Source organism: Fundulus heteroclitus, chromosome 11 (genome assembly GCF_011125445.2).
Source record: "Fundulus heteroclitus isolate FHET01 chromosome 11, MU-UCD_Fhet_4.1, whole genome shotgun sequence".
In the NCBI taxonomy this organism is placed as follows: domain Eukaryota; kingdom Metazoa; phylum Chordata; class Actinopteri; order Cyprinodontiformes; family Fundulidae; genus Fundulus; species Fundulus heteroclitus.
In genome coordinates, this window is record NC_046371.1 from 15,768,662 (window position 1) to 15,795,129 (window position 26,468).

General features: G+C 40.5%; 2 protein-coding genes across 2 annotated transcripts; both read right to left on the reverse strand.

Moving 5' to 3' along the window:
- Positions 1–973: 973 nt before the first annotated feature.
- LOC105939122 (transcription factor SOX-30) lies at positions 974–5,522 on the reverse strand. Its single transcript, XM_036142955.1, has 5 exons — positions 5,245–5,522; positions 3,329–3,420; positions 1,824–2,060; positions 1,418–1,676; positions 974–1,288 (listed from the first exon to the last, which is right to left on the reverse strand). The coding sequence occupies exons 2-5, from the start codon at positions 3,417–3,419 to the stop codon at positions 1,096–1,098; spliced, it is 780 nt and encodes a 259-aa protein (XP_035998848.1). The 5' UTR covers position 3,420; positions 5,245–5,522; the 3' UTR covers positions 974–1,095.
- A 1,046-nt stretch (positions 5,523–6,568) lies between these two features.
- Positions 6,569–25,539, reverse strand: LOC105939357 (clathrin interactor 1). Its single transcript, XM_012881473.3, has 12 exons — positions 25,344–25,539; positions 21,243–21,347; positions 21,054–21,150; positions 18,713–18,821; positions 18,382–18,558; positions 17,793–17,961; positions 14,513–14,729; positions 14,351–14,432; positions 14,190–14,267; positions 12,958–13,280; positions 11,558–11,741; positions 6,569–9,906 (listed from the first exon to the last, which is right to left on the reverse strand). Exons 1-12 carry the CDS (start codon positions 25,382–25,384, stop codon positions 9,530–9,532), a joined length of 1,959 nt encoding a protein of 652 aa, XP_012736927.2. The 5' UTR covers positions 25,385–25,539; the 3' UTR covers positions 6,569–9,529.
- Between the last annotated feature and the right edge of the window lie 929 nt (positions 25,540–26,468).

Here is a 26,468-nt window from a genome sequence, read left to right on the forward strand (position 1 = left end):
TTCCTCATATTATTAATTTTACCTCTTTAATACTCACCCAAAAAGTCTGTTCCTAAAGGTTCACATGTGACACGGGTTTATGAAATAATGAAGACCACAATGTTTAGATTTAACACATTTATCCTATTATTCATAACACATAAACACACACACATACATACATATATATATATATATATATATATATATATATATATATATATATATATATATATATATATATATATATATATATATATATATATATATGCGTGTGTGTGTGTATTTATTGCAGCACAGGAGTGAGGCATCTTTTCTGATTCACGTTCACAATAACAGAACTCGACTTTTTTCTGCCACATACAAAATGGCGGTGACGTTGACGTGCGAACCTGCGCCCTATGACGCGTCTACGTATATGATGTCTATGATCATTGGTGTCCATTTATCGCTTTATCTTTGTTCAGCGTGGGGCGTGATTCGTGCTCCGTTTTATTAAAAGTTAGCACTGTTCATTTATTATTACTAAAGGAACTGATGTTGCAAATGCACTTCAAGAAATATTTTATCAAATAAACCCTCCTAACAAAACTGGAAGGTTTTAAAGTTTCTTCCTGATTCGTTTTAATTATGTAAGGCGGGGGAAAGGGGGGGGGGGGGCACTCCTCAATGAATGTTTTGTTATTATTCAAAATCAGTTATTTTATAATATACTGGGGCAGCAATTATATGACAGAATTTGCAGTTTCTACTCATCCATCTATTAACTTTTGCCTCATCCATCCATCGATTTGTCTGTTCATTCGTTTGTGCATCACCTATCCTCTTTCTTCAAAGGTTTTTTTTTTCAGGTTCTTCATTTCCAACCAACACACAGTTGAAGCATCTGCCACAAAGTCAAAGTCTGTGTTTTTCCTTAAAAAAAAAATGTCTAAAAAGTATTCATGAGCTCTGGAAATTTAACCACAAGGAATTGTGACGTGAAAAATTTACAAACTGTGAACAATTAGGGAACCTTTTATTTAATTACATGTAAACAACACATCAAAAGAGTGGTGCCAATGTGTCTCTCTGCCCACATCACCCTCATGCTGGCACATAAACACCCCACACTGTTTAAAGGCAGTCTTGTTGAAAGGTGACAACATCACCCAACACTGAATTCATGTTAGAGCCAAGAATGACTTCTTGGTAGAGGCCAGCTGTGTAATGATTCGGATCAAAGGGAGACGGCCCAACAGCTCCACCCTGCCAATAACTCTGGTTGATGTTCGTCATCTCCTCCATCTGGCTCCTGTCAAATTGTGGGCTGTAAAAGCACAAATGAATAAATACATTTAACTGTCTATCATTACATGGTTGATTCGCATCTGAATACATTAAAGCCAGGATGTGTAAAACGTTTCTAAATCTAGCTATGAGAAACATAATACCTAACCTTAAACTCTGGCTCTGGCCCATGGGGTGGGTAGCTGCTGGATGATGGAGGTTAAAAGGCAAACAGGGATCATAGCAGACTGAATAAGGCACAACAGATGGACCCAAGGGAATCGGGTCCAGGAAGTCCGGCTGACACGAGGGTGTTATTTGTGAGACAAAGGGGACATTTGAGCCCTGCTGTTGTCCTGACGTTTGGCCATGTTTTCCTTCTAAAGCTTGCTCTCTGAATTTTCTTTTTCTGGGGCAATACTCGTAATCTGGCATAAAAGTGAGAGGCAAAGAGAGGGGCAATCAAGAGTTACATCATCCACTTTCTTCCACAGATTACCTTTCTAGAAGACGGAGAGAGTTTGAATTCAATATTTAACATGAGTTATTGAGACCCCCATTCAGAATGTTCATACCAGGGAATTGCTGCCTGTGCTGCTTCTTCAGCTTGTCAGCTACTTCATAGTAGGGCCTCTTCTGTTCCTCGCTGAGTTTAAACCACTCGTTTCCAAGCTGAACACTGATTTCATTGCCGACTATTCCTGGGAAGGCTTCCTGCAAGACCTCTCTGTGGATGTGAGACCACACTAAAAAGGCATTCATCGGCCGTTTGACCCGTCCGTCCTCTTGGACAAACTGGATGTGCTTGAAATCTGAGGAAGACATTTGGGATTATAATGATCCATTAGATTAGTTATTCAGTACTTAAGTAGCCTTCTTAATGAATACTTTTTTACTCTTACTTGAGTAACTTTTTACTTTTACTTGAGTAATAATATATTGAAGTAGTCCTACTCTTACTTGAGTACAATTTTTGGCTATATTCTACCAACCTCTGCACAAGATGCTCCAGCAATGCATTAGTTCTATATATATATATATATATATATATATATATATATATATATATATAGAAGGTACAAAGAAGGTACATTTCTTACATCCATTGTATAATGTATCACTTTAAAATATGTTTGGGTCTACTGGGATGACCCTACCCTGTTCTGCATGTTGTTGTTGTTTTTTATGCTTTGCAGGGGCTGATACAGTGTTGGTCAAGAAGTTGTTATAGTATACACTCCCCATTGTAAAGAATCCATTTTAATTTGGGTTTTCAATTCATTTGAACCGTTCTTTTTCCAGCGGAGGAGCCACTTTTTGACTGCAGTTTTAAAAGTACCAGAACCCGACTGGTATCGCTGTGCTTGACTGGTCAGCAAACCGGCCTGACCGAAACCCTATTGAGAATCAATGGTGTATTATCTTAAGAAAGATGAGTGGCACCAGACACAACAATGCAGACAAGCTCTAGACAGCTGGGATGAGACACTTCTTTAAATGAAGCTATTAACACCTCTGTTGTGTCAGGCTGAATGCCACAATACTATTTTGCCCTGATGCAATAATGAAGGCAAAATAAGGCCTGATCAAGCATTAAATGTATGCAATACAGTACAAGGACATACATTTCAGTATAGACAGACATTTCTGTACTGTATTTTTGGGATCATATAATATTCAAATTTTCTCAGAAACTGAATTTGGGAAACTTTGTGTTAGCTGGAAGCCATAATCAATCAAAATTGATATCTATAAACGCTTGAAGAATCTGTCAGAGGAGTGAATCTATATGGAGATAGACAGTCAATCTCATTACACAAAAAATATTTAAATGACATTCTGATTTATTAAGATACATAGATAGAACAATACTAAATAATTAAAATTGGTTTGTAAATACGTGAGATTAGAGCCAAATGACTATCTTTAGACCAGGTTGATGTCAAAGCCATGAAAAACATGAATAATTCAGTGTCTTTTTTTGTGTTCTAGTCAGTGGTGCCAAATAATTTTTTTCCCTTCTTTTATTGATTATTCTTATAGTTTTTTATTAATGTTCTTATGTTTCAGTGTAAGGTACCGTTCTCTGATGGCGGAATGGTAAAACTGGTGACTGGACCAGCTCCTGGAGGTGAGGTCAGGAATGCTCCAGCTTGACCCGTCTGCAGCATACTGAACAGGAAAGAACTTCTCATGTTAACACTTTCCACACCATGGTAACAGTTATTTGTGTTCACGGGTTTCGCACACAATGTGTCCCACACACTGAGCTGTATTATACACTGGAGTGCTAATCGCCCGCTGTTAGAACGAGTCGCTTTGAAGCCACCGGCCGCCATATTGGTACTCCCTATTTTCCCCTCAGTAACTAGGGAATATGTGTGCTACAGCATGGAATAACGAGGATTTTCTCATGTTCAGGGGGGGCTTAAAACTTTTAAAATGTCAAATGCCATATACTTTTATGCTATGTTCTAAAACTATCAAGTACTGAGAAAGTCATGTGCTGAAATATTTTGCATTTTATTTAATTATATATATATATATATATATATATATATATATATATATATATATATATATATATATATATATATATATATAACATTTACAAATATATAAGTAACAATATACAAAAACATATATTGACATATATTTATACATATATATACATCTATACATATACTTATATATACATATATATATTTAATATGAATAACATGTATTATTATTTCCTAGTAGTTGATAGTGTTAGTACATCCACTGACTATAAAATTACCTATGAAACGTTTTCACACAGCCAGAAAACTGCTTGTTGTTGAAACCAAATCCTATGGGATTCTGTGAGAGTAGGGAGTAGCAACATGGCGGCCAGTGACTTCAGTTTTTTGGCAAAAACAGCACTCCAGTGTATAATATAGCTCAGTGCACAGACATCATATACGTAGACGCGTCATAGGGCGCAGGTTCGCACGTCAACGTCACCGCCATATTGTATGTGGCAGAAAAAAAGTTAAGTTCTGATGTAGTGAACGTGGATCAGAGAAGATGCCTCATTCCTGTGCTGCATGAAAATGTATTCGGGCTGATTCACTACTTGTATCTGCCTTCTATAACTAAGGCTGCACCATGTTGCAAAACTGGACACACTAAAGCTGCAGAGTGGCAACTAGGAAAAAGCTGTGCAAGACCATTCTTTTTCAAGGTTTTTAGCTTGCATACAGTACAGACTACTGTATTTAGACATAGATGTGCATATATAGATTTTCAAGTAATATAAATAAGACAAACAAATAGCTGTGTTATTTTATATATATATATATATATATATATATATATATATATATATATATATAATCAACCTTGAATTCTACCGATTAACAGAGGGTGCAAAGTCTGAGAACGTCTGTAAAAAAAAAAAAAAAAAAAACAGAAAAGCTGAAGCGGAATTAAACCCTGCAATATAACAATTTCCCCTTTGTCCAGTGGCCTGAAAACTTTTTAACCTGCCCTTTAGCACTGCGTGCTTACGCTATTGCGTACGCACGCCTGTTGACATTCCGAAGCTCCCAACTGAAACTTAGATGTGGGACCACTGAGCCATCGACATTAATATATATATATATAGATAGTATAGATATTATATATATAGTAGAGACTATAGAGAGTATAGTATAGTATATGAGATACGATATATTGATATATGTAGAGGATGATATATATAGTATATAGTATGATTATTGAGTTATATATATATATATATAATTTATATAGCCCCCCCCTATATATATATATATATATATATATATATATATATATATATATATATATAATGTCTATGGCTCAGTGGTCCCACATCTAAGTTTCAGTTTAGCTTCGGATGTCAACAGCGTGCTTACGCAATAGCGCCCTCTGGAGTCAGAATGTAGCTACGTGTTTACAAAGTAAACACCTGGAGCCAGATATTTAATTAAAACTATTTTTATGGTTACTCACCTGGGCTATTATCCGTTACACAGTGTTGTCTCGAGGGGGGGAAAAAACTTAATCGATTGAAGTTACGTTGCCGCACTGCCCTCCTAAAAAAGCTGCTGCGCGAGCATCAAGTTCCGGTACTTCCTGTCTCTGTTTTCTTAAGACAGTATGGTTTTTTTCTTTCTTTCTTAAAATTTTTGTCGTTAAGTGTAGAGCTCGGATTCAATAGCGGCGACACCAACCTACTCCATCAGTTAACGTGTTTGAATTTGTTTGTCTTTGAACTCTGAATGTACTCAAACAAAATATAAAAAAAAAAAAAAAATTTGGTTTCCGTGACAACCGTGTAAATCGAACGTTTTAAAAAAAAAAACAAGCATCCACAGCTGTTGGATGTACACGGTTGATGATTAAAACATTCATTATCCACAAGGACCTTTCTATTACACCAGTTATTATGACAACCTCTACCTTTACAAACAATCCTGATTACTCATAATAAATGTTCTACATAGCTACATAAATGTTACTCATTAAGACTGTGCAAAACAATAAAGAGTGCTAAAGGCAGTTTAAAAAGTTTTCAGTCACTGGACAAAGGGGATTTGTTATATTGCAGGGTTTAATTCCGCTTCAGCTTTTCTGTTTTTTTTTTTTTTTTTTTTTTACAGACGTTCTCAGACTTTGCACCCTCTGTTAATCGGTAGAATTCAAGGTTGATTCTATGATGCTGTGCTGGTTAGTTCCTGCTGAAGCAATGTTTCCCCAAACTATTAACACTCCAACTCTGTGCTTCACAGTATGTATGAGATCATTGTCCAAGAATGCTGAATTTGGTTAATGCCAAACACGCCATCGGTTCTGGTGTCCAAATAAATCAATTAATACCCATCTATTAAAAAAAAAAAAAAAAAAACATTAAACCAGAACTTCTAGCCTATGTTCTCTCTAGCAACCTTTGGTCGGTTTTTCACATTTTGCTTAGAATGCATATCTCTCATAGAAGGCAACTTTGTGCAAACTCCTTCTTATTGTAGTTATGGTCTTGTAGCAAAAGCTGATGTGACACAACAGCGATTCTAGCTATTTTAATTCAGTATAAATCTGGGAGTTGTTTAATTTACTCCTGTCAAGAAAGTCTTTTTTTTTTTACACATTGTTTTGATCGTCTTAAAAAGATATTTTCTTCAGTTTCTATAGTTTATTCATGTTACTTGAATTGTTCATTATTGTTAAAATTTATATTACGCATGTAAATATGACACCAAAACACACTGGTTATCGTTGGGTGTCTTAGACACAGTTTTCATGAATGTATAGGTGAGAAAAATGAGGAACCCAACTGTTTAATGTTATAATTTAATTTAATGTTGAATGAAGTACAGAAAATATACAGTAATCAAATCAAAAGATCTGTGAAGAAAAAAAAAAAAAAAAACATGATTCAAGTAAACTAAATCACGGTAGCTGCGATTCTCCCCTGTGAACATAACATTACAACTAATAAAATATTAAACTAAAACCTATGGAATTATAATTCTGAGTAACAAAATAAAGATTTGGTCATTTGGAGGGCGGTGCCTCAGAAAATGACAAGAGGCTCTGCGTAGCTGTGTTTGTACATCAAACAGAGGAAACTTGTACTCATACATAAAGTCACAAACACCCAGTCATCCATTTCTCACACAAATGTCACCCCAAACCCTTTGGATTGGTCTCCAGCCTATTCAATCTGTATCAAATGTTGAGGAGTGTCCTCTCTAACCAATGGATTGCGAGGTGCAGGTGAAAAATGTTTGCTGGCAAAAATAATTTCCAACTCAAGGTTCACGTCAGAGGTATTTCCCAGAATCCGCTGTAAACATAGAAGTAATGTTGCAGCTTATGCTGTTCTGGTGACTCTTTTTCCACCAAAGCTGATAGAAAAGTGCTTCCTTAGCTCGATGCATAAAAAACGGTTTGTATGCAAAAAGGTTAATGACACATTATTGATGTATGTGGGTCAGAAAGCAACACTGAAGCAACAGGAGTTGCATAAAGACAAAATAAGTCAGTAGCACTCTAATAGAACACTGACTGGGCCTTTATCAGACGGCAAGGTGGTAAATGCAGTCAGAAATCAACACAAGGATCATTCAACAGTACCTGTCCAAATATTGTAATGCAACAAGCCGATAAAAAAGAAATTAGATCACATAAAAGAGAAATAAAGAAACGGGCTCGTCTGGGTCCAGATATAAAGCAGCAACTCAACCACGGTGTGGCACAAGCAGAACAGGCAAGGATTTCTGTGTTATAGTTGACTCATTGTGGCCCCTGCATTCTCTGTGCTGCAAAGCCCCTTTCAGACGGGAACAGTCCAAATTTCTGTGAATCTGGTAAAAAAAAAGCAAGACTACCAGGGTCAACTCTGCATAACCATCCTGCTGGTTTTCCATTGCATTAGCAGTTAGAGTGGGAACCTGATGTCCGAGCACCTGTTTAGATTCGGAATAATGGAAAGCACCATTAAAACGTCCTTATTTAGTGGGTTTCTTTTCAGCAATAAGACGCCGTACCTTTACATTGTTCCCCTCAGAAAATATGGATTTTAAAACTGCTCAATGGCTGCTGCGGAAGCTTCTTCTTTCTAACTATAATTATTTTTCACTTGTTGCAATTCTCCACTGTTTTTTTGTAACAAAACGTAAGAATCCTGACATACTGTATTGCTAACAGGCAGGTTAAGAGAAAACTGTAAATTAACTTCATAAATATCTAAAACCCATCGTCTACTATGTTTTCATAGTGATGGGGCAGGTCAAGGTGCCTTGGTCATTTTCTACCAAACTTTGTTAGGTATGAAATGTGTGATGAGGCACATTTTATATTGACCATATAACAATATGTACCCACCAGAGGGGAGGTTTTGTACCTGAATATTCTATATTCTCCCCATAGTATCATGTAAACGTGGTTAAATGTCTCCAAAAAATGGCAAACTGCAAGAGGCCACTTAAGGGTTTCTTTTGGTTTGTTTGTTGTTGTTTTTTTATCATCAGGGATCATAATCCAATTGCTTCATACTGCAAAATAGTATTATGGTAATGTGTAGAAGATACAAAGTCCTACACTAAATTCTGTATGATACTTCAGTGGTTTTATGAAAATGAATCCCCATAATCGTGAAAATTCTTATCCACAGTGACAAATAGACACATATGCTATGATTTAAGCATGTGGGGGTGAAACTGTTTTTTTTTAGTCACATGACCCTAATAAACATCCTGTACCAGCATGAGGTCAATTATTAACCAAATTAGAGTTCATTTGGTTTAATCAGAGACCTTAATTTGTCATATTCTAGTGACAAAATAAACACAAACAGACTATGACACAAAGTTTTCCGATAATTATATATAACTCATTTAAACTATATCGGATGTGACCTTTAAAGTCTATAGTTTCTGAACATTGCTCTAATACAGTGGGAAATAAATTCATACGGCTTAGCTATGGGTAAGCAATGGTTTGTTTACTGGTACAAAATGGAAGTAGGAGGCACTGAAATGCGGCTGAGCTTTGACCCGCAACCACCAACGTTACATGAATGGTCAACATAAACAAACCCGGACATGTGTGAATGAAGCTGTCTGGTGCAGAATATACAAAACCAAACAAAAGTTTGGCATGTTTCATGTCTGAAAAGGGCTTAGCAGAGTCAGCTTGGATTTTATAACCTAGGAATTTTGATTGGAGCGCGTACATGGTGAAGTTTTGCTGTTTTGTTCAGTCGGTGCTGTAGTTTATATGTTTTTGTTATGTTAAAAATCTCAACAAAAATGTAAATAAATGTAAAAAAAATTATGAAATTAGGACAGCAAAATACCAACTGAATTTCTCACCTACTATGCAAAATTAAGGCCTCAGCGCCGTTTTAGTTAGACTGAATTCTTTGTGCAGAGAATAACAGAATGAAGGAAGATATATGCGGTTTTAGAAAATCTCACGTGAAGACAATGATTTTTCCAGTAAAGGGAAGTAACGATGACCGATTATGTACTGACACCTTCGCGCCCCCCTCTGGTTTCCTCTGTGGAGAATCGGCGCGTGCCGCACTTTCACGTAGATGGTGCCATTGGACCGAGATGATGAAAGATCACTGGTGCCAGCTCACCGAAGAGCGGAGGCAGACAGTGAGACATGCAAGGTTGTCTTCAAGTACAGCAAAGTCCTTCTGTAGTTCATTTGCTCGCAGTTTCACACATTCATGCTCACTCACACACACACACACACACACACACTCACACGTCCAGACTGCTAACCTTCATTTCCCAAAACTGCCAAAGTTAGCGAAGGCATCTTGTTTGGGCGGGACCACCGCTGGGCTGATGGAGTGACTCAGGCCCATTCCTACTCCTGGCACCCCCATGCTTGCCATGCCACCCATCATCACAGGGGCCGCCATGCCCATATTCATGCTTATGTTCATTCCCATCATGCCTTGGTTTACGGGAATGCCACCCTGCAAACCTGTGGCCATGGAAGGCGGCATGCCCACACCCAGGGAGGCAGGCACGCCCATCGTCATGGCACCGCCTGCCATCATGGGATTGGCTGGTGGTCTGATGGGAGTCACGTGAGGCGGCGAGCTGAGGTTCAGTCCTCCGAAATTCTGAGCCAGCAGGTTGACCGGAGGCACTCCTGTGCAAACACACATGTACAAATCTCAATTCACTTTGTTTGTGGCACACTGCGGTTAGGAAGCTTCAGAATGGGCATTTTCTTGGAATATTTTGAAGAGTCTCCTGGGAAACCACAGTGCTTTAGCAAAAGTATTCATTCACCTTGACCACTTTCACCTTTTGACACACATTACAACCACAAACGTCTATATGCTATGAGCTAAACCAACACAAAGCACAAAAGACAGATCAGGAATAAAGTTGGGGAGAAGTTTAGTGGGACTAAGCTACATCTCAAAGAGGAGTTCAATCCGTTTTCAGGAAATGGAAAGAGCATGGATCAACTGGGAATCTACCTCAAAGTGGCCATCCACCTCCACAGGCCGAAAAAGGAGAGCATTAATTAGAGAAGCAGCAAGAGGTTCATGGTAACTCTGCAGAAGCTGCAAAGATCCACAGCTCAAGTGGGAGAATCTGTTATCAACTATTTTTGTACACTGCACACCTGTCCTTTAAAAGGCATACTATGCAACATTTTTCAGTTAATTAATATGTTTCATACCGTTTTGGATGATTAAATGAGTCATTTCAGGTTGAACTAAGGTTTTCTCGGCCGCCCTGGTGGTCTGTGGGGGAAATACCGCACTTGCACACACACAGGCTCAGTAGTCTCGTGTGCATCGCGAGAGTCGGTCTTGCTTTACGGCGAGAACTGCTACACGCCCGCAGTGAAAGGAGTGCTCGTTGCTAGCGTAGTGGCGATATTTGTGCAGTTATCATGGCGGAACCAGCGAGAAAACAGTGAAAGCCCATGTCGGCGCAGGCAAGAAAGAGGAAAAGGGCTCTGGACAGAGAGAGGAGTTGGGCAAGCTTTTTCCCGAATGGCAAGAGCCAGAGTCATAGAGAGAAAGAGTTGCGACACTCCTATTGGACTCCGTTGTACGGTCTTTGCCGCCAATAACAGCTGAAAAAGTAGTAGGGTGTATGTTTATATATATATTTACCGTTAAATAACGCAATCGCTGCTGTCTGTCCCATAGAAGAACATGAAAGCCAGCGTATGTTTTGGAACTATAGCGGTTTACACGAACCACGTGACTGCCCTGGCGGTGACATCAAAGAGTGTCGCGACTCTTTGGAAAGTTACTATGAAAACAGGTTGACAATTGTAAGAACACACTAAAAACTGTACATCATAGGTAAAATTTTGTTAAAACATTTGTTAGTTCATAAACCATGTCAGTTTAAATCCCAAGTATGATTTTAATTATTTAAAAATCAACGTTTAAAATGATTTAAACGTTTAGGGATGTAATGTTCCTCAGTTCTTGTGGTACTTTGTTCCAAGATGCAGGAACCGAAAAGGCCGACTGACCAAAAGAGCTTTTCAAAAAGGGTATTTTACAGTCTCCCCTACAAGCTGCACTTGTGTTCATATTCGACTTCAACTGAATGAAGTCTCTTAAGAGTGGTGGATAATAAAATCCATTGAAGTTTGAGGAGTTTAAGGTGACAAAATGTGAAAAGATTTAAGTTGTGCGAATAGTTTTGCAAAGCACTGTGAGTAGGTTTTAGACAAAACTTCCCAGCAAAACTTCCCCTTTATTTGAGTTTAGCAAGTAAAAAGTGTGACTCAGCTAAAAGAATAGCTGGAGTTTAAGGGACTTTACCTTGTTGCTGGATTATATTGTTCAGAGTGGGTGGTGTCTTTGTGGGGTTGAGGCCTGCAGAAAGGAAGTCCAGGCTGATGTTGACGGATGGGTCGGACCAAGTTGACCCTAACGACCCCTGGCTTCCAACTCCAGCCTTCTGCTGTGATCCCATTGGCTGCTGGGACACCATGCCCACCAAGTTCTGAAACAAATGACCCGTGTTTCATTCTGCGATGTATTCATGGCCTAGTATTTTTAACAACCACTTACTCCACTTTATACGTGTTGCATGCTTTAAAGTGAATATTTCTTGACCATCTAGGTAGGGGCGGGCCTTTATTGTATCGTTTTATTGTTATCGCCAAAAATTTCTTATCGTGATATGTTTTTTTAATCATATTTTTATTGTTGTTAAAACAGATGTACAATGTCATTCAGACTGTAGTGTTAAGCAGTTGTTACAATTCCTTTGACCGTGTAGAATATAACAGTAACCACACAGCAATTCAACATTTTTATATTTTTATAAACCCCATCCAACCCCAACTATCCCTGTGCCGGCAAAGAGAGAGAAAAAAAAGGAGGGGGGGGGATTATTATCCCAAAATGGAAACACTTTACATTGGGACTTGTTTACTAGTGAGAAATGAGAGTAACAAGTTTATCAAAATAATCCAGTAGAGGGCCCCAATTTTTTGGTCGATCCTTTCAGAAAGTATTTCACTTTTTCAATTTTTAGGAACATCATCATATCGGAAAGCCACATTGATGCCTTAGGTGGAAATTGGGATTTCCATTCTAAAAGTATTCTCCTTCAAACGATCAGAGTTGCGAAAGCAATAACAATTGCCTTGCTAGAAATCCCTGCATCAACCCCAAAAATAGCCATTAAAGGACTAGGTTTTAGATGTAGGACAAACGCCACGTTCAAAATCCTAAATATTGATTTCCAAAACTCTTCCAGCTTAGAGCACGATCGTGATGATAATTTGAGTTTATCTTGACATCGAGAAATTCCAACTAGCGGCGTCTGACAACCCCCAAAACAGCCACTATTGTCAGGATTGTTATTGTTGCTATTTTCTTCATGGTTGTTTTCATGAGAGCATCAATAAATATCAATAAATAATTTTTTTTTTACTAAACTTCTTTGTGTAACTGTTCTGATGAAACGTATTTCGGATTTTGTTTTAATATTTTATATGCTACAATATTGTAAATGTTTTTAAGGACGGTATTTTTGTGTATTGGGCTAATTGACGTTCAGTTACAACCAAGTTTACAAGCTGTGAATAGTTCGAAATCGACAATAATATTCTGAAAGTCACAGAAAGACTGTTCGTTCAATATTAGCTAACAGAGTTTTTTTTTTTTTTTAACACAATTCTCAACAAACTCCTCCTTCCTGTGATGGATACCTGCTGAGAGCGGGAGTGCGGCATGGCAGGCATTGCGACGGATGCTCCCGGGGTCACCCCTCCCAGAGAGAAGGTCATGCTCTGAGAAGCGCTGAGCGTCGTGTGCTGATTGGTCGGCTGATGGCTGACTCCGCTCATCAGGTCAAAGAGCTCAGCAGACGGTGGGACAGAGGAAGGATTTGAAGCAGCTGCGGTGGGCGATGGTCCGCCGCCGAACAGGTCGGGAACTGGCTGGGAAGGGGCGGAGCTAGACGAAGCGGCGGGGTTTCCTGAAAAGGCGTTCCAGTCCCCAAATTCCCCATTTCCATTGGATGAGGCAGCAGCTGGTCAACAAGACAAAAACATGATGAATAACTGGTGAAAACAAATATTTAGGTCACTTTAATGAATAACTAAAGATTGATATTAGTTCAAATTTGAGGCACTGGTTAGAAATTGCATTTAATCGTCCGTCTATTAAGACTGAACATCATGCATCATTGGTTGCATTTTACTGGTATTCACAATAATTCAACAACAGTAAATGTTTCTCTGGACACAAATTTAAGTTGGTCCTCTAATTTCTGCCAATTAGTTCAATATTAAAATAGTTAAAGTTGCTGAAGTGTTATTATATGATAACCTACAAGTAGGGCAGTGGAGGTAATATGTTAGTCAAGCGAGTGTGACTTTGTGATAGGGTGTATGAATATCAGAGAAAAGGACAGATTGGGATATACTAGATGCAGTGACATGGACGCCGAAATAACTAAAGACGCTGAGTAAGCAGAGAAGTTTGACTCCAGATACAAAAATTTTTTTTTAATCTAGAAACTAAAACAAAAACTGTTTGTCACAATCTTTTTTCATACTTTGCAATCAAAATGTAGTATTATTAATTTGTCCCCCACAGATTTCAACAGGGATCCTAAAAATCTTCATGTGGAAATTCTACAAATGTTCAGAGTTCTCTGCCTTTGATGCAGATTTTAAAATACAAAATGCAGAATTCACTTTAAACCTATGGCAGAGATCTGCAAAGTCGTCAGGATGTTAGAGACGAAGGATGGAAGAAAGCAGAGACACTAGGAAAAAAGGAAAGATGGAAGGAACTACATGAGGATAGAAGGAAAACAAAAGAAGGAAATAAGGAAACAAGTGCAAAAACAAGGAGAAGAGCAAGTACACAAGGAAGGAAGAAAATACAAGAGGAAATAAGTAAGATAAAGCAAGAATGGAAGGAAGAAGTTTACCAGTGGAGGTTGGGAGGCTGGCAGAGGCTGCAGGTGAGGAGAAGTCAGCAAAGCCACCTATGAGGTCTGAAGTCCCTCCTGGAAGAGCGCACACAAACGCAAACTTACAAGAGGATACAGAAGTGCGTCTGAACGCAAATATGATCTTTTTTTGTGGTCACCTGTGTCCGTGCTCTCGCTGTGTGAAGGGTCAATCACCAGCAGGTCGGCCAGTCCACTGCTGGAAGGCTGCTTGGCTGAAGACTGAGGAGACGGACACAGCGGTGAAACCTTCAACAAGGAAAATGGCCGCTCCCTTCCAAACGGTGTGTGTGTGTGGATACCTTCTCCTCGGGGCTCCTGTCTCCCGTGTAGTGTGCAGCAGCACCCAGGTCCAGCGTCTTGCTGCCTGCCGCCCCGCTGCGTTTCCGCGTCGTGGTGGTCGTGGTTTCTGTCGCTTGCGTGATCTGGATGCTCTTCGTCGTGACGGTTTCCTCCTCGTCCTTGAATTCGATCGTTTCCTGCCTCCCGTTTCTTGATCCTCTGTCCTCCTCGTTGTCACTATGGCAACCAGTTAAGGGATGCATCAGCACTCTGGGGATTATGCTACGGTGGGTTTGCTTTGCCTCTGTGTAAGTCTGAAGAGTCGGGGTCCTTGCGAATAACTGGATTTCCGTGTAATGGATACGGCTGCACAATGTTCAAAAAAATCTTGCTAATACTGGCAAATACTGCGACGATATCAGTTGCGATATACGCTGATTTTCTTTTTTATCACCTTTCTTTCGCCTCTATGCTTCCAACACTCTGTGACTTTTAGCATTTTGGGCGATGTCATTTGTGTCCAATCCTCAATACATTTGACCAAATATAACATTAGGGCGTAAAATGCAAGTTCATAACACTTGGAACATATTAGCAAACAATTATTGCACTGCAAACAATCCTTTCCGATATGAATATTGCACAAAGTGATGTTGGGATAATGACAACCTTAGTAATGGAGTATGGATCGATTTTGGCCAGACCTGGCCTCTGTACTTGCAGCCATACTTATGAGTCTGGATGTATGGCGAGTACAAGATACTAGCTATGTGTGCATGGACAAAATAATCAGAATACAGGGCCGATCGTAATAAAAATCTGTCACGTAAACAAGACAATCGGAATATTGTGATCGGATAAAGGTCAATAGGAATGAAGTTGTAATCCGAACGAGAGGGGTGGTTTATGCTGATTGATAATCTGATCAACGTGCGTATAAACGCTCGACCGGCTGAATTAATTCCGAATGCAGCAAACGGTAACACTTTATTTGAAGGGGTCTACATAAGACTGACATTACACTGTCATAAACATGACATAGCACCTGTTATGAACATAAATTACTCTTTATGAATGTTTATGACTGTTGTCATTAATTGTCATTCGGCAAATTATGACGCTATAAAAGCAAAGTTGACATTGTTTAAAATGTCTTTGTTATGACAAGCCCTTAACCTAACAAAACCCCAAGCCCTTAAATTAACCTAATCCCAAATCAAGCCCTAAATTTAACCTAATCCCAAATCAAGCCCTAAATTTAACCTAATCCCAAATCAAGCCGTTAAATTAACCTAATCCCAAATCAAGCCGTTAAATTAACCTAATCCCAAATCAAGCCGTTAAATTAACCTAATCCCAAATCAAGCCCTAAATTTAACCTAATCCCAAATCAAGCCGTTAAATTAACCTAATCCCAAATCAAGCCCTAAATTTAACCTAATCCCAAATCAAGGCCTAAATTTAACCTAATCCCAAATCAAGCCCTAAACTTAACCTTGTCTCTGTTAATGTCAAGTTGTCATAACAAAGACATTTTAAACAATGTCAACTTTGCTTTAATAGTGTCATAATTTACCGAATGACAATTAATGACAACAGTCCTAAACATTCATAAAGAGTCATTTATGTTCATAACAGGTGTTATGTCATGTTTATGACAGCGTAATGTCAATCTTATGTAGACCCCTTCAAATAAAGTGTTACCCAGCAAACTGGTCCATGAGCACCCGAAGTAAACGTGACGCATTTCCTCGTTGGTGAGTGCCGGAAATACGTCGGGCTCCAGATACAACCTTTGTGTTAGAAAAAAATAATAAGAGTTCAAAATTGTTGCTTACTCAACTCAACCGTTTAGATTAGAACATCGTGCAAGTCCAGCCTGGGCCCTCGGAAGACAAACAAACTTGTATAATACTGTTTTGTTTACTATTTTTTGTTGTTTAGCAAAGATGGAAGTACTTCTTCCTCTGTGTTTTTTTTAGGGGAATTTGATAACTGCGCATGTCAGAGTGGTTCTATTCTGAATAAAGCCAGGTGCACATTATACACATTATAATCGGATTAATTGATTGTGTGCCCATATAAACGGTACGATCAAATTATTTAATCCCATTTAGTTCACATCGTGGACTAACCAGTACTTGATAGAAAACCCTGCAACCAATAGATAAGGCGATCCCACTGGAACATGAGGCACGGAGGAGGGTGAGAGCAGGAACTAAACTCTGACCAATCCCTGCCCTTTGGTGCGAAGAGCAGCGATTGGTCAGAGTTTTTTCAACCTCGTTTTTCTAAATGCATAATGTATTTACTACTTTTAGGATGGAAGGGGGATTTTACCCAGTAAAAGTGTTTCTGAACAGAATTCCCAACCATAGCTTAAAGGCATACTATGCAACATTTTTCAGTTAATTAATGTGTTCCATACCAATTTGGATGATTAAATGAGTCATTTCAGGCCGAACAAAGGTTTTCTTGGCCGCCCTGGTGGTTTGTGGGGGAAATACCGCCCTCGGCCCGCACACACAGGCTCAGAAGTCTCGTGCAAGACCGCGAGAGTCGGTCTTGCTTTACGGCGAGAACTCCATGTGTTTTTGCCCTGCCATTCACTATATGCACGCGCAAAAGCAACAACAAAGAACCGCGTGTTAACGTCAAATAAACATGCAAGTATATCGAGTTTTATTATTATTATTTTTTTTTTTTTAATGTTGCCGAGACGCTACCGCGGCGAGGCGGCCGCCGCGGTAGCGTCTCGCCAAGATAGCGCTGCGGGAAACCCTGATGTTCATACTTTCACTGTGTTAGTCATCGTTTTTTCCACTTTTCGTTGCGTTCGCCTGTCTGCTAAGCTCAAAACAACCGCGCCTGGCTTGACAGAGGAACCAGAACAGCTGAGCATCTTTATGACAGTGCACTTTTACTTTCGCCCTCTGGGGGGAGCCTCGCTGGAAAATCAACCCCGGTTGCATAGTATACCTTTAAATGTGGAAGAAACCTGCTGCTGATACGCTGGAACAATGATGTTCTGAAAATGGCAGAAACATCCTGCTACGACAGCTGAGCTTAATTACCGGTTCATCAGATTCACTGTAACTAACGGCTGGAGTAAACTCCAGAAGACAGAATGCTGAAACCGAAGAGCCTTTGATGAAGCGTTAATGTTAGTTGTTGCACTTTTTTGGCCACGTTTGTTTGATTTTCAGTTGAACCGCAAAGGACCCACATTAGGAAATAGTTTGAAAACGATTCATTGGGATTTTTATGCCACAAAACATCAGAGTAGCGTAATCTGTTCACCTGATCCTGTCAGGTGAGTCGTCTCGCTCCTTCTTCCTGAACTTGTTGAGCGTGTCGTCGATGGTGCTGCCTATCTTATCACTGATCTCTCCGAGCTTCTCGCTGAAAGGGAAAGCTCCTCTGCTCTTGTCCCAGTCCTCATCCCACTTACTCCGATCTAATTCATTCGCTGGAAGAACAAAAAGGTCAAAGAGATTAATCATATAGTGACCAAACAGGACCGGACGTTTGGCATGTTTATTTTAAAATACGACAGCAATTTAAAGTCACTAAATATGTTCTCCAAGTTTGTCTCTAAAGTCCCAAATTAAAGGACATTTTATGATTAGTTGTAAGTAACTAGGCACAAATAAAATCATCCGTATTCTTTACCCAAGTTCCATTCTTAGTGGTTCCCGACCTAATTATAAATCAGAAAATAATAAACCGGCGCATGCATTTACTCGCTGATAGGATTAAGTATTTAGGCAGAAATAAAAAAGCATGTTACAGCTGCGATAGAAAAATGTTTTTCACGGGTTCTGCAGGAGGGATCCTATTATGATTTTAATCCACTCAAGCTGTCAGATCAACTCTGTGAGCTACTTACAGTTCTTAAAGCTGCCCCCTCCTCCACCCATGCTGTCAGAGGAGACGCCAATATATTTATCCTTGTTCTTCTTCGCTTTCTTTCTCTCCTCTCTCAGTCTGTCATCGTCCTGGATGAACTCCACCATCTCCTTCACCTTCTGGCGCACGTTTATGCCCTGATCCTTCCCACTCTCGTCTGTAGATGAACCCAATGAACGGACACAGTCACAGTCAGAAACCCCGGCAGAGCCACATTTCCTGGTCTTTGAAGCTCCTGCTCTTTCACTCAAGGGCAACCGGCCTGTATATCTGAATCGCTGGTTTCGCTCCGATCTGGCAAAGAGACTCACCGATAAAATGATAGTTTTCTAGAGATCGCAGGTCGTAGATGTGTTCTCTGGCGCTGGTGACGACTCTCTCAGAGCCGTTCCTGATCAGGTAGGCTAGCAGGAGTAGGGCCTGGGAGAGAGAGACGGCTGTTAGAAAGAGAAACAACACAGATTCACAGCCAGGTTGATTTAACTGCCACTGCTCAGGGGAACCTGATCACAACTGAAGTAAAACAGTTTTTTTTTTACTCATGAGCGTTAGTGAAGAGAGTGATAATGTTTGATGCTAAAAATATTTCAACATACTCCATTTGTTGAGGTGTCCTTCACACCAGACTAAGATAAATCAGCATAAAATTAGGATTTTATGTGCGGACGGTTTCTTAGTGCACCAAGAACGCAGCGCCTTCTCCATAATGAGTCACGGCGGTGATGGCGGCGGCTAAGCCATGAGGTGTGGCGTGTGTGTGCCTGTATGGCTTAGTCATGGGAGAATCTGAAGGAGGATCAGCCATGCTCGCCTCATACCGAGGCTGCAACACAGTCACATCCACACCGGGCAAGGAGAGCCAAACCCGGGTGGCCAAACTCCCTGGAGTGCTTTTGCCCCCGGAGCTCATCAAAGCGTTGGAAACAAATCACAAACGCTCTCCGCTAGGCCTGTCACGATAAACAATAAATCAATGAATCGCACGATAGATTTCAATCACATGACTAATTAAAATCATGTAATAAAAAAATAATGTGCGTATGCATGCTCGCTTTTGTCCCCCTTGAGTTTCCCTCTCCCCTCTCTCTGAGAATGGATAACAAAAAGTTTCAGTACGGTGGATCAGTGCCCACTCACCCCTTCCTTCTCGTTTCCTCGGTGTAAGAGGAATTAAATCTCGTGTCAGGTAGGCTCAAAGTTTAGCTTAAGAGCCTCGTGAGAGAGAGCAAGAGAAACGCTAGTTTTAAAACAATGGATTTCGGCCAAAGGATGGCGGACATACTTGCGTTATTATGCCTTCATCATATTATTTGAAAAAGGTCTCCAAATGACAGTGTTATAATTTATTGCGATAATTAAAAAAAAAAAACGTGCAAAACGTGTTGTTGTGACAGCTCTACTCTCCACAAACCAAGGGACAGAACAAGTGGGGCTTCCAGCAACGGAGGCGCGCGCCTTCAAACCGCTCATCTGGGCAGGTTGCTGAGGAGCCGCGGGACGCCGCCGGTTCTTTTTTTGAGTTGCTGTCAGAAAGCCATTTTCAAACACTTGCGGCACGACTCAAAAACCAACAACTGTATTCATCGGAGCTCCTGAGTAATGGTCTCCTGGTGGTCGGTCAAAAGGCAGAACCAGGTTCAAACTGTGATGCGAGAAGCCACATTCAGCGATTCACAGAAAACTGCCAGGCCTGCATCTTCTCATGTTGCTGATGACAACATGTCCTCCTTCTTCAATGAAAGTGGAGATGAAAGAACCCAGAAACGCACGCTAACTGACTCGTTTCCACACTGACCGTGTCCTACGTCAGGAATCCTTGCTTAACATAGGGCTGGGCGATATGGATTAAAAAATAAATCTCCGATTTTATCATACCAAATTCGATTAATCGATTTTTCCCTCCTTTTTGTTTTATAAAAAGAAATTAAAGAAATTATTTTAAAACTTTGCTTTTTATGTCAAGTATTTCATCAGGGAGTTGACCTGAATTCAAAGTGCAACTAAAAACAAGCTGTGAAACATGCTTGTAAAACAAGATGGCAGCAGTGCCATTATAAACAATGAAAATATAACAAAAGATTTGCTGCTAGTGGTATTACACATTGAGCTAAGAACAGGCTTCACTGCACTTGTGAACTTCAAACTAAGTTAAAAAAAAAGAAGTAAATAAGTAAATGAAGTACCTCGTATTATGGTAAAAAAAAGTTTCTACTTAACAATATTTTGACAATACATGCCTAAACATATATTCAGCATCACACGCTGTTCTCTTCATGGAAACCCAATGAGTGTATTGGCAAAATAAAATCCAGATTTTCCAAAAATGAAATCTTAAAGAATTGTAAATTCGGATTAATCGATTAAATCGATTTATCGCCCAGCCCTAGCTTAACATACAGTATATTAACAAGCAGCCAAAAAATGTAAAAAGCAAACTGAAGCTGAACAGACAGCAGTACAAAATACAGAAAGAAGAAAACTGGGTCTGGGCACAGTCCCTCAGGTAATAAACATTGGAAGCCATAAGTAGGCCTGACGTCAAGCAGGGGGGAAAAAAACAAAAATCTCCAAGCCTTTGCTTAAATAAACCCAGACCAGACTTTAGTGGACGGGCCCTTTATTCCCACACAACCCAGCGTATTGCAATCATACCTTGTAAACTCGTCTCCAGTTTTTCTTATTATCCTTCAGCATCCTGGTCCAAAGCATGTTCATCACCTCTGGGAACTGCTCGTACATAAACGTGGCTCTACAAACACGCACGGTCAGATCGATCATCATTGTGACGTAAAAACAAACGGCGCACGGTGAGCGTGAGAATGGGAGCGGCGCTACACCTACTTGGCGATCTCTCCCATCAGCTGTCCAGAAGGCCCCCAGGGGTCATCGTTGGTAGCTTCTCTGACCTTGGACTCGATCTCGGAGTAGTTCATCACCACGTTAGTGCTGTTGACACAGACATTTAAACCGATTAGTATCATCAGTATGACTATAGAACTTCGCTGCATTGCACCTCCTATTCCTTATTTTTTGAAGCTGCTCGTTCCATTGTTATTGTTTTGATCAACAATCAGTCATTACTTTGCATATCTAAACCCAACTCACAGATCAATACTGAGGATTGGGAAGAACATTATCTGCCGTCTTATAATCATTTGCTGTTAATTCCGACGCTCGTGGATCCGTTTCCGACTTAATTATCATTTAAGTATTTCTGTGGGTTGGTCCTCTTGACTGTTTAACACTTGGTTCGCTTTCCACACAAAATAAACCCACCGTTGGAGACTGGGAGTTGACGATTAACGACAATAAAACATTTGACCCATACGTCAAAAGGGCTGTTTGCTCTTGTTTTCCACAGCTGAGGTGGCTTTTCATGCTTTTATTTCCTCTCAGGTAGATTATTGTAATTCTTTTTTATTGTTACTTGCCCTAATAAAACCTCTCTTGAACGCATGCAGCTTGTCCAGAAAACAGCTGCTAAGCCTTTCGTGTTGATCCTCCAAGCATTCACTGACCTCACTCTTCAAACTCTCGGGGCAACACAGAATATGCCTTAAGCTCCTGGTTTGGACGTTTAAAGCCCGCGTGCACCACGATACGTTTCTGATCTTTCCAAGCCGTACGTTGCCACTAAACATCTGTCCCCCGCCCCAAAAAAAGCCCGCCTCAAACCTAAAGGCGACGGAGCCTCTGTGGTTGCAGCTCCTGACGTCCAGCATCAGCTGAAGACTCGTCTCTCCCGGATGGGTTTTGACTTGCATCCCATTTTTGGATTATTTTTTGCTGTGAAGCACCTTGTGATTTCACTCTTTCTAAAAATAAATAAATTAATTAATTAATAATAATAAAAAAAAAAAAACGAAATCACAAAATAAAAAGGGCTTTTTGTTTTGAGGACGGGCAGAATCCTACTTCGCTGAATAATAAATAGACGATAAAAGCCTGAGTGCTGCTAAACTCTCGATCAGAGAACAGGCGGGGGCAAAGAGGCATGCGCTTTTCGGGGCGTAAGGAGGAAGTGTGTTCATCAGAGAGAGGCGATCACAGGTAGAAGGCTGCTTCTTGGTACCTGGAGCTCACCTTCTACCGTTTTCCTGTATATGCAAAGCTCGTCCCCTCATACGCAATGCTTATTCTTCTAAATTAACGCAAGAGGCATCTCTTTGAAACAGCGCTTGGGTTCTGTCATTTCTCTTGCTGCCCCCCCCCCCCCCCCTTCCTTCCCCACCGTCCCTTTGTTCTCTGAAACCTGCCAGACTCCCCAGCGAGAGCAAACGTCCCAATCATTTTGTACCTGGCAACTTTTAACTGTGTTATAATCGGCTACCGCACAAAAGCTTTGTGTTCGTGCGACTCTCAGTCAGCCGGGAAAGAAATGCCGGCGCTGCCAGTTCCAGGGAGGCGGATCAATAATGGAGAGTATTCATCACGCTCAGCCGGCCACAACCAGCAGCTGATGGGGGCTGTTGTCTGTTACTCCATTTCAGGCTCAGCTCCATATACTACCTTATCTGACCTAAACAATGACTCCCTTTAGCGCTCTCTCCTCTTTAATACACGTGCATACGTCACTCGGCAGCTGCCGGTTTTCCAGTTACCGGCATATTGTTTTTCTCATGTGAAATTTTTCACTGGTTCGTGAGGTTGGGCTTGTCGTTTTAGGTGCAACAAACTTATCACCGCCACTGTCGGCTGTTTCGAAAAATTAAAAAGGCTAAAAAAACAACAACAAACAATTACATTTTTTGTTTAGCTTATTTATGGCAGCTTTAGTTTTTCTTTTATTGCTTTTACCTTTCCCCCAAGAGTCCCAGATTAGGTCATTTATGACATGTAATTGCTGTTATTTCTCTTGATTTAGCTCATGTTGGTAAAAAAAAAGAAGAAAAAAAAATGAAATCTCACAACAATAGCTCCATTCAAAACTTTGAATAATTCACTTTTATCTAGAAAACCTGCCTGTGCTTTCAGATCCAAATACAGCCATGCACCCAGTAGGTTAAAGTATCCCTGGCCCGTTTTGACCCGGGTTAGCATTAATGATACGCCCCTTAAATAGTTCAGCAAGAGTTTTGCTGTCTGTTTAGCGACTTATTCCTCTACCCCGTCTTCTCTAGGTTGTGGTGTACCTCAAGGCTCCCTTTCCGGCCCCCATGTTCATTTCTCTCTACGTTAGATCTGCACAGTACGGTGACTCGCAATCATCATCGCAGTCTCCATGTTTGTAACGCTGCAATCACAAAGCACTGCTTGGATTTAATATTTGGGTGGATTGAAAATTTAAAAGGGCCATACATTCACACTCTATATTCCAATAAGACAGCTGGCCAGTTGGATTCTGTGAAAAATGCCCTTGATGCACACCGTGTGTTTATTTTGTAGAGGTTGAATGGCTTAGCATCAAAATACATTAGTCTTCCCTTCATAGTATCAACCCTCCAGATCTCTTTGGTCTTCTGGCTCAAGGCTACTCTGCATTTTCAGAACCAAACACAGAGAAGCAGCATTTAGTTATTGTGCTCCGCTTATCTGGAACAAACTCCCAGAAGAATGTAAAAGTGCTGAAACCCTGAGTTCCTTTAAATCAAGGTTAAAAACCAATTTGTTTAGAGTTGCCTCTAAAATGTTCGGTTCAAAGACTGTTGCAGTTCACTGAAACTTCATTCATTCTGCAGTCCAACTCATCTTGACCGACTGCTACGTGCTTTCCTCTGTGTGTTTTCTTTTCTTGGGTTCTGCTCACGTAACAGCACTCTGAAATTCTCTCGTTACTGAAATGTGCCACGCAAATAAACTTGCCTTGCTTAAGCCTCACAAATTCTAACAATGAAAAACAAAGGATCGGGAAAATGCGGGTGGGTCGTGATCAGTATTGTCACGGCAGTATTAACCCACAGTATGACTTTTTACAGGTTTTCTTGCTATCCGGCAGCCCTAGCGTATATATGTACTTCCTTTTTGGGGTCCATTTCATAAAGATCATAACAGATCAAGATCCAGTTTAAAGTTTTAATTATTGCTAAGAGTCTTAATGTCACTCTTATACACCAGCCAGAGGAATACGGTTCACAAACCAGATGTTAATAGACATTCCTAGATCCTGGATCAAAAAAATAAATAAAAAAAACTGAGGTGACAACGCCTTATCGCCTACTTGGCTTTTCATAAGTAATTACTGCAAAGACGAATTTGTGTTGGTTTTCGTTTTGCACGTCTGCAGTGCCTTTCTCCGGCTGCAGGAACAGATAGTACAAGAAGATTTCCTTCCTCCCCCCTGCAGGGCTTACACCACAACAACTATATTCATAGATAGACTCGTGTCACACTAAGAAGCATACCAAACAGCGCAATGCATGCGTTTGGAGCCGCTCTACTACTTCTGGCCAAAGTGTGTTTTGTTTGTCAGCGTGCTACGTTGCTGTGGACCGCGGGCCTCAGCGGAGCGACGAGGAGAAAACACGCTGTTCCTTCTCCGTTGTTCAGCCGCTATAGTTGTCCGCCATGAACAACAAGCCGTCCTCCTGCTGCTGGTGGTAGCGTGTTGGACGGACACGGAGATGATGAGCATCACCAGGGTGGGACAGACGGGCGGGCTTGCCTTGGCTGTCTGTCTGCGGCGGCTCTCTGAGGGATAACGACACCTGACCCGCTCAGAGCGGAATTAGCGAACCGAAAGGCGCGAGCGAGTTCGTTACAGTCGCGTTGTTAGAAGACATAAGGGATAAAAAGCGCCGCGGCAGATTTATTTGTGGCACGCGCGTACGAGTTGGCAGCTAGCCAACCGGCCAGAGCTAACGGCCACAGGGCCCGTCTGCTCTCCTCCACCGGCGGTGAAAGTTAACGATGCTGCCCGGGGAAAGCCGTTCAATCGCCGGTTAGCTCACGAGCCGCTTAGCGGGCTAGCGCCCCGAGGCTGCTGCGTCTCCGGTGGGTACTCACGCTTTGTCCACCAGCTCCCTGACTTTCCACATGTTCAGCATCTCCGCACGGACCTGCGGGCTCCCCACCTCGAAACTGCGCCGCCGCCCCCCCGTTTCACGACACCCCGCAACCCAGAGGTGGAATCCGGTAGCTGACGACGAGGACCCCACTGCGCCGCCTCACTGGAGATCCGATCTGATCTGAACAGCGACCGCTGCGGCGGGTAACGGACCGGCCACAGTTGCTACGGAAACGGCCTCTGTCGACGTCACTGCAGTGTCGCGATGTAGGCTTCGACCGCAAATTGAAGATTGAAGAATTTATCTAAAATCACACACGCACAATATCAGGATAAACCACTTCATTTGAATTCATTTCAGAATTATTATTATTATTATTATTATTATTATTATTATTATTATTATTATTATTATTATTTACCTTGTGTTCATTTTTTTAAACCTGGGATTAAAGAAATTGGTAACATCAAAATTTTCCATTTGTAATTGACCAACTTTTTAAGCCCAATTACACACATTTATGCGCTAATTGATGTCTTAGTAAATAAGCAAGTGTTTATATATATATATATATATATATATATATATATATATATATATATATATATATATATATATATATATATATATATATATATATATATATATATATACATAGGCATATGGGCAGATAAGAGCGCAAAAAGAACGCGCATAACGCATAAGCATCAGATAATAGAATACAACTTATCGATTAGTTGAGCCCTTAATACGTTTTCTTTGCAGTTCATGCACAAATCAATCAATCAATTGATTAACCCATCAATAAGAAAATTAAAAACATAAACTATCCTGTCCAGATCCAGCCACCGACTTCGAATTGGGCAGCTACCAAAAACAAGGGAAAAGACATTTGTTAAATCCGTTACATCCAATAAAATAGAGTCCAGGAACCTTGTGGGAAAACAATCACACGCCGTATAAAACAAATGCAGGTGGTTTAAAGTTTCCAGTGGGTTTCACTTTCCAAAATGAACATTTTTCATGAGATGTTCATTTACCTTACATGATTAATAACTCACGGTGTTGATATCAGGCTGTAAGTCGTTACGGAACAGCCGCTTTATAAAGAAAATCTACTTGC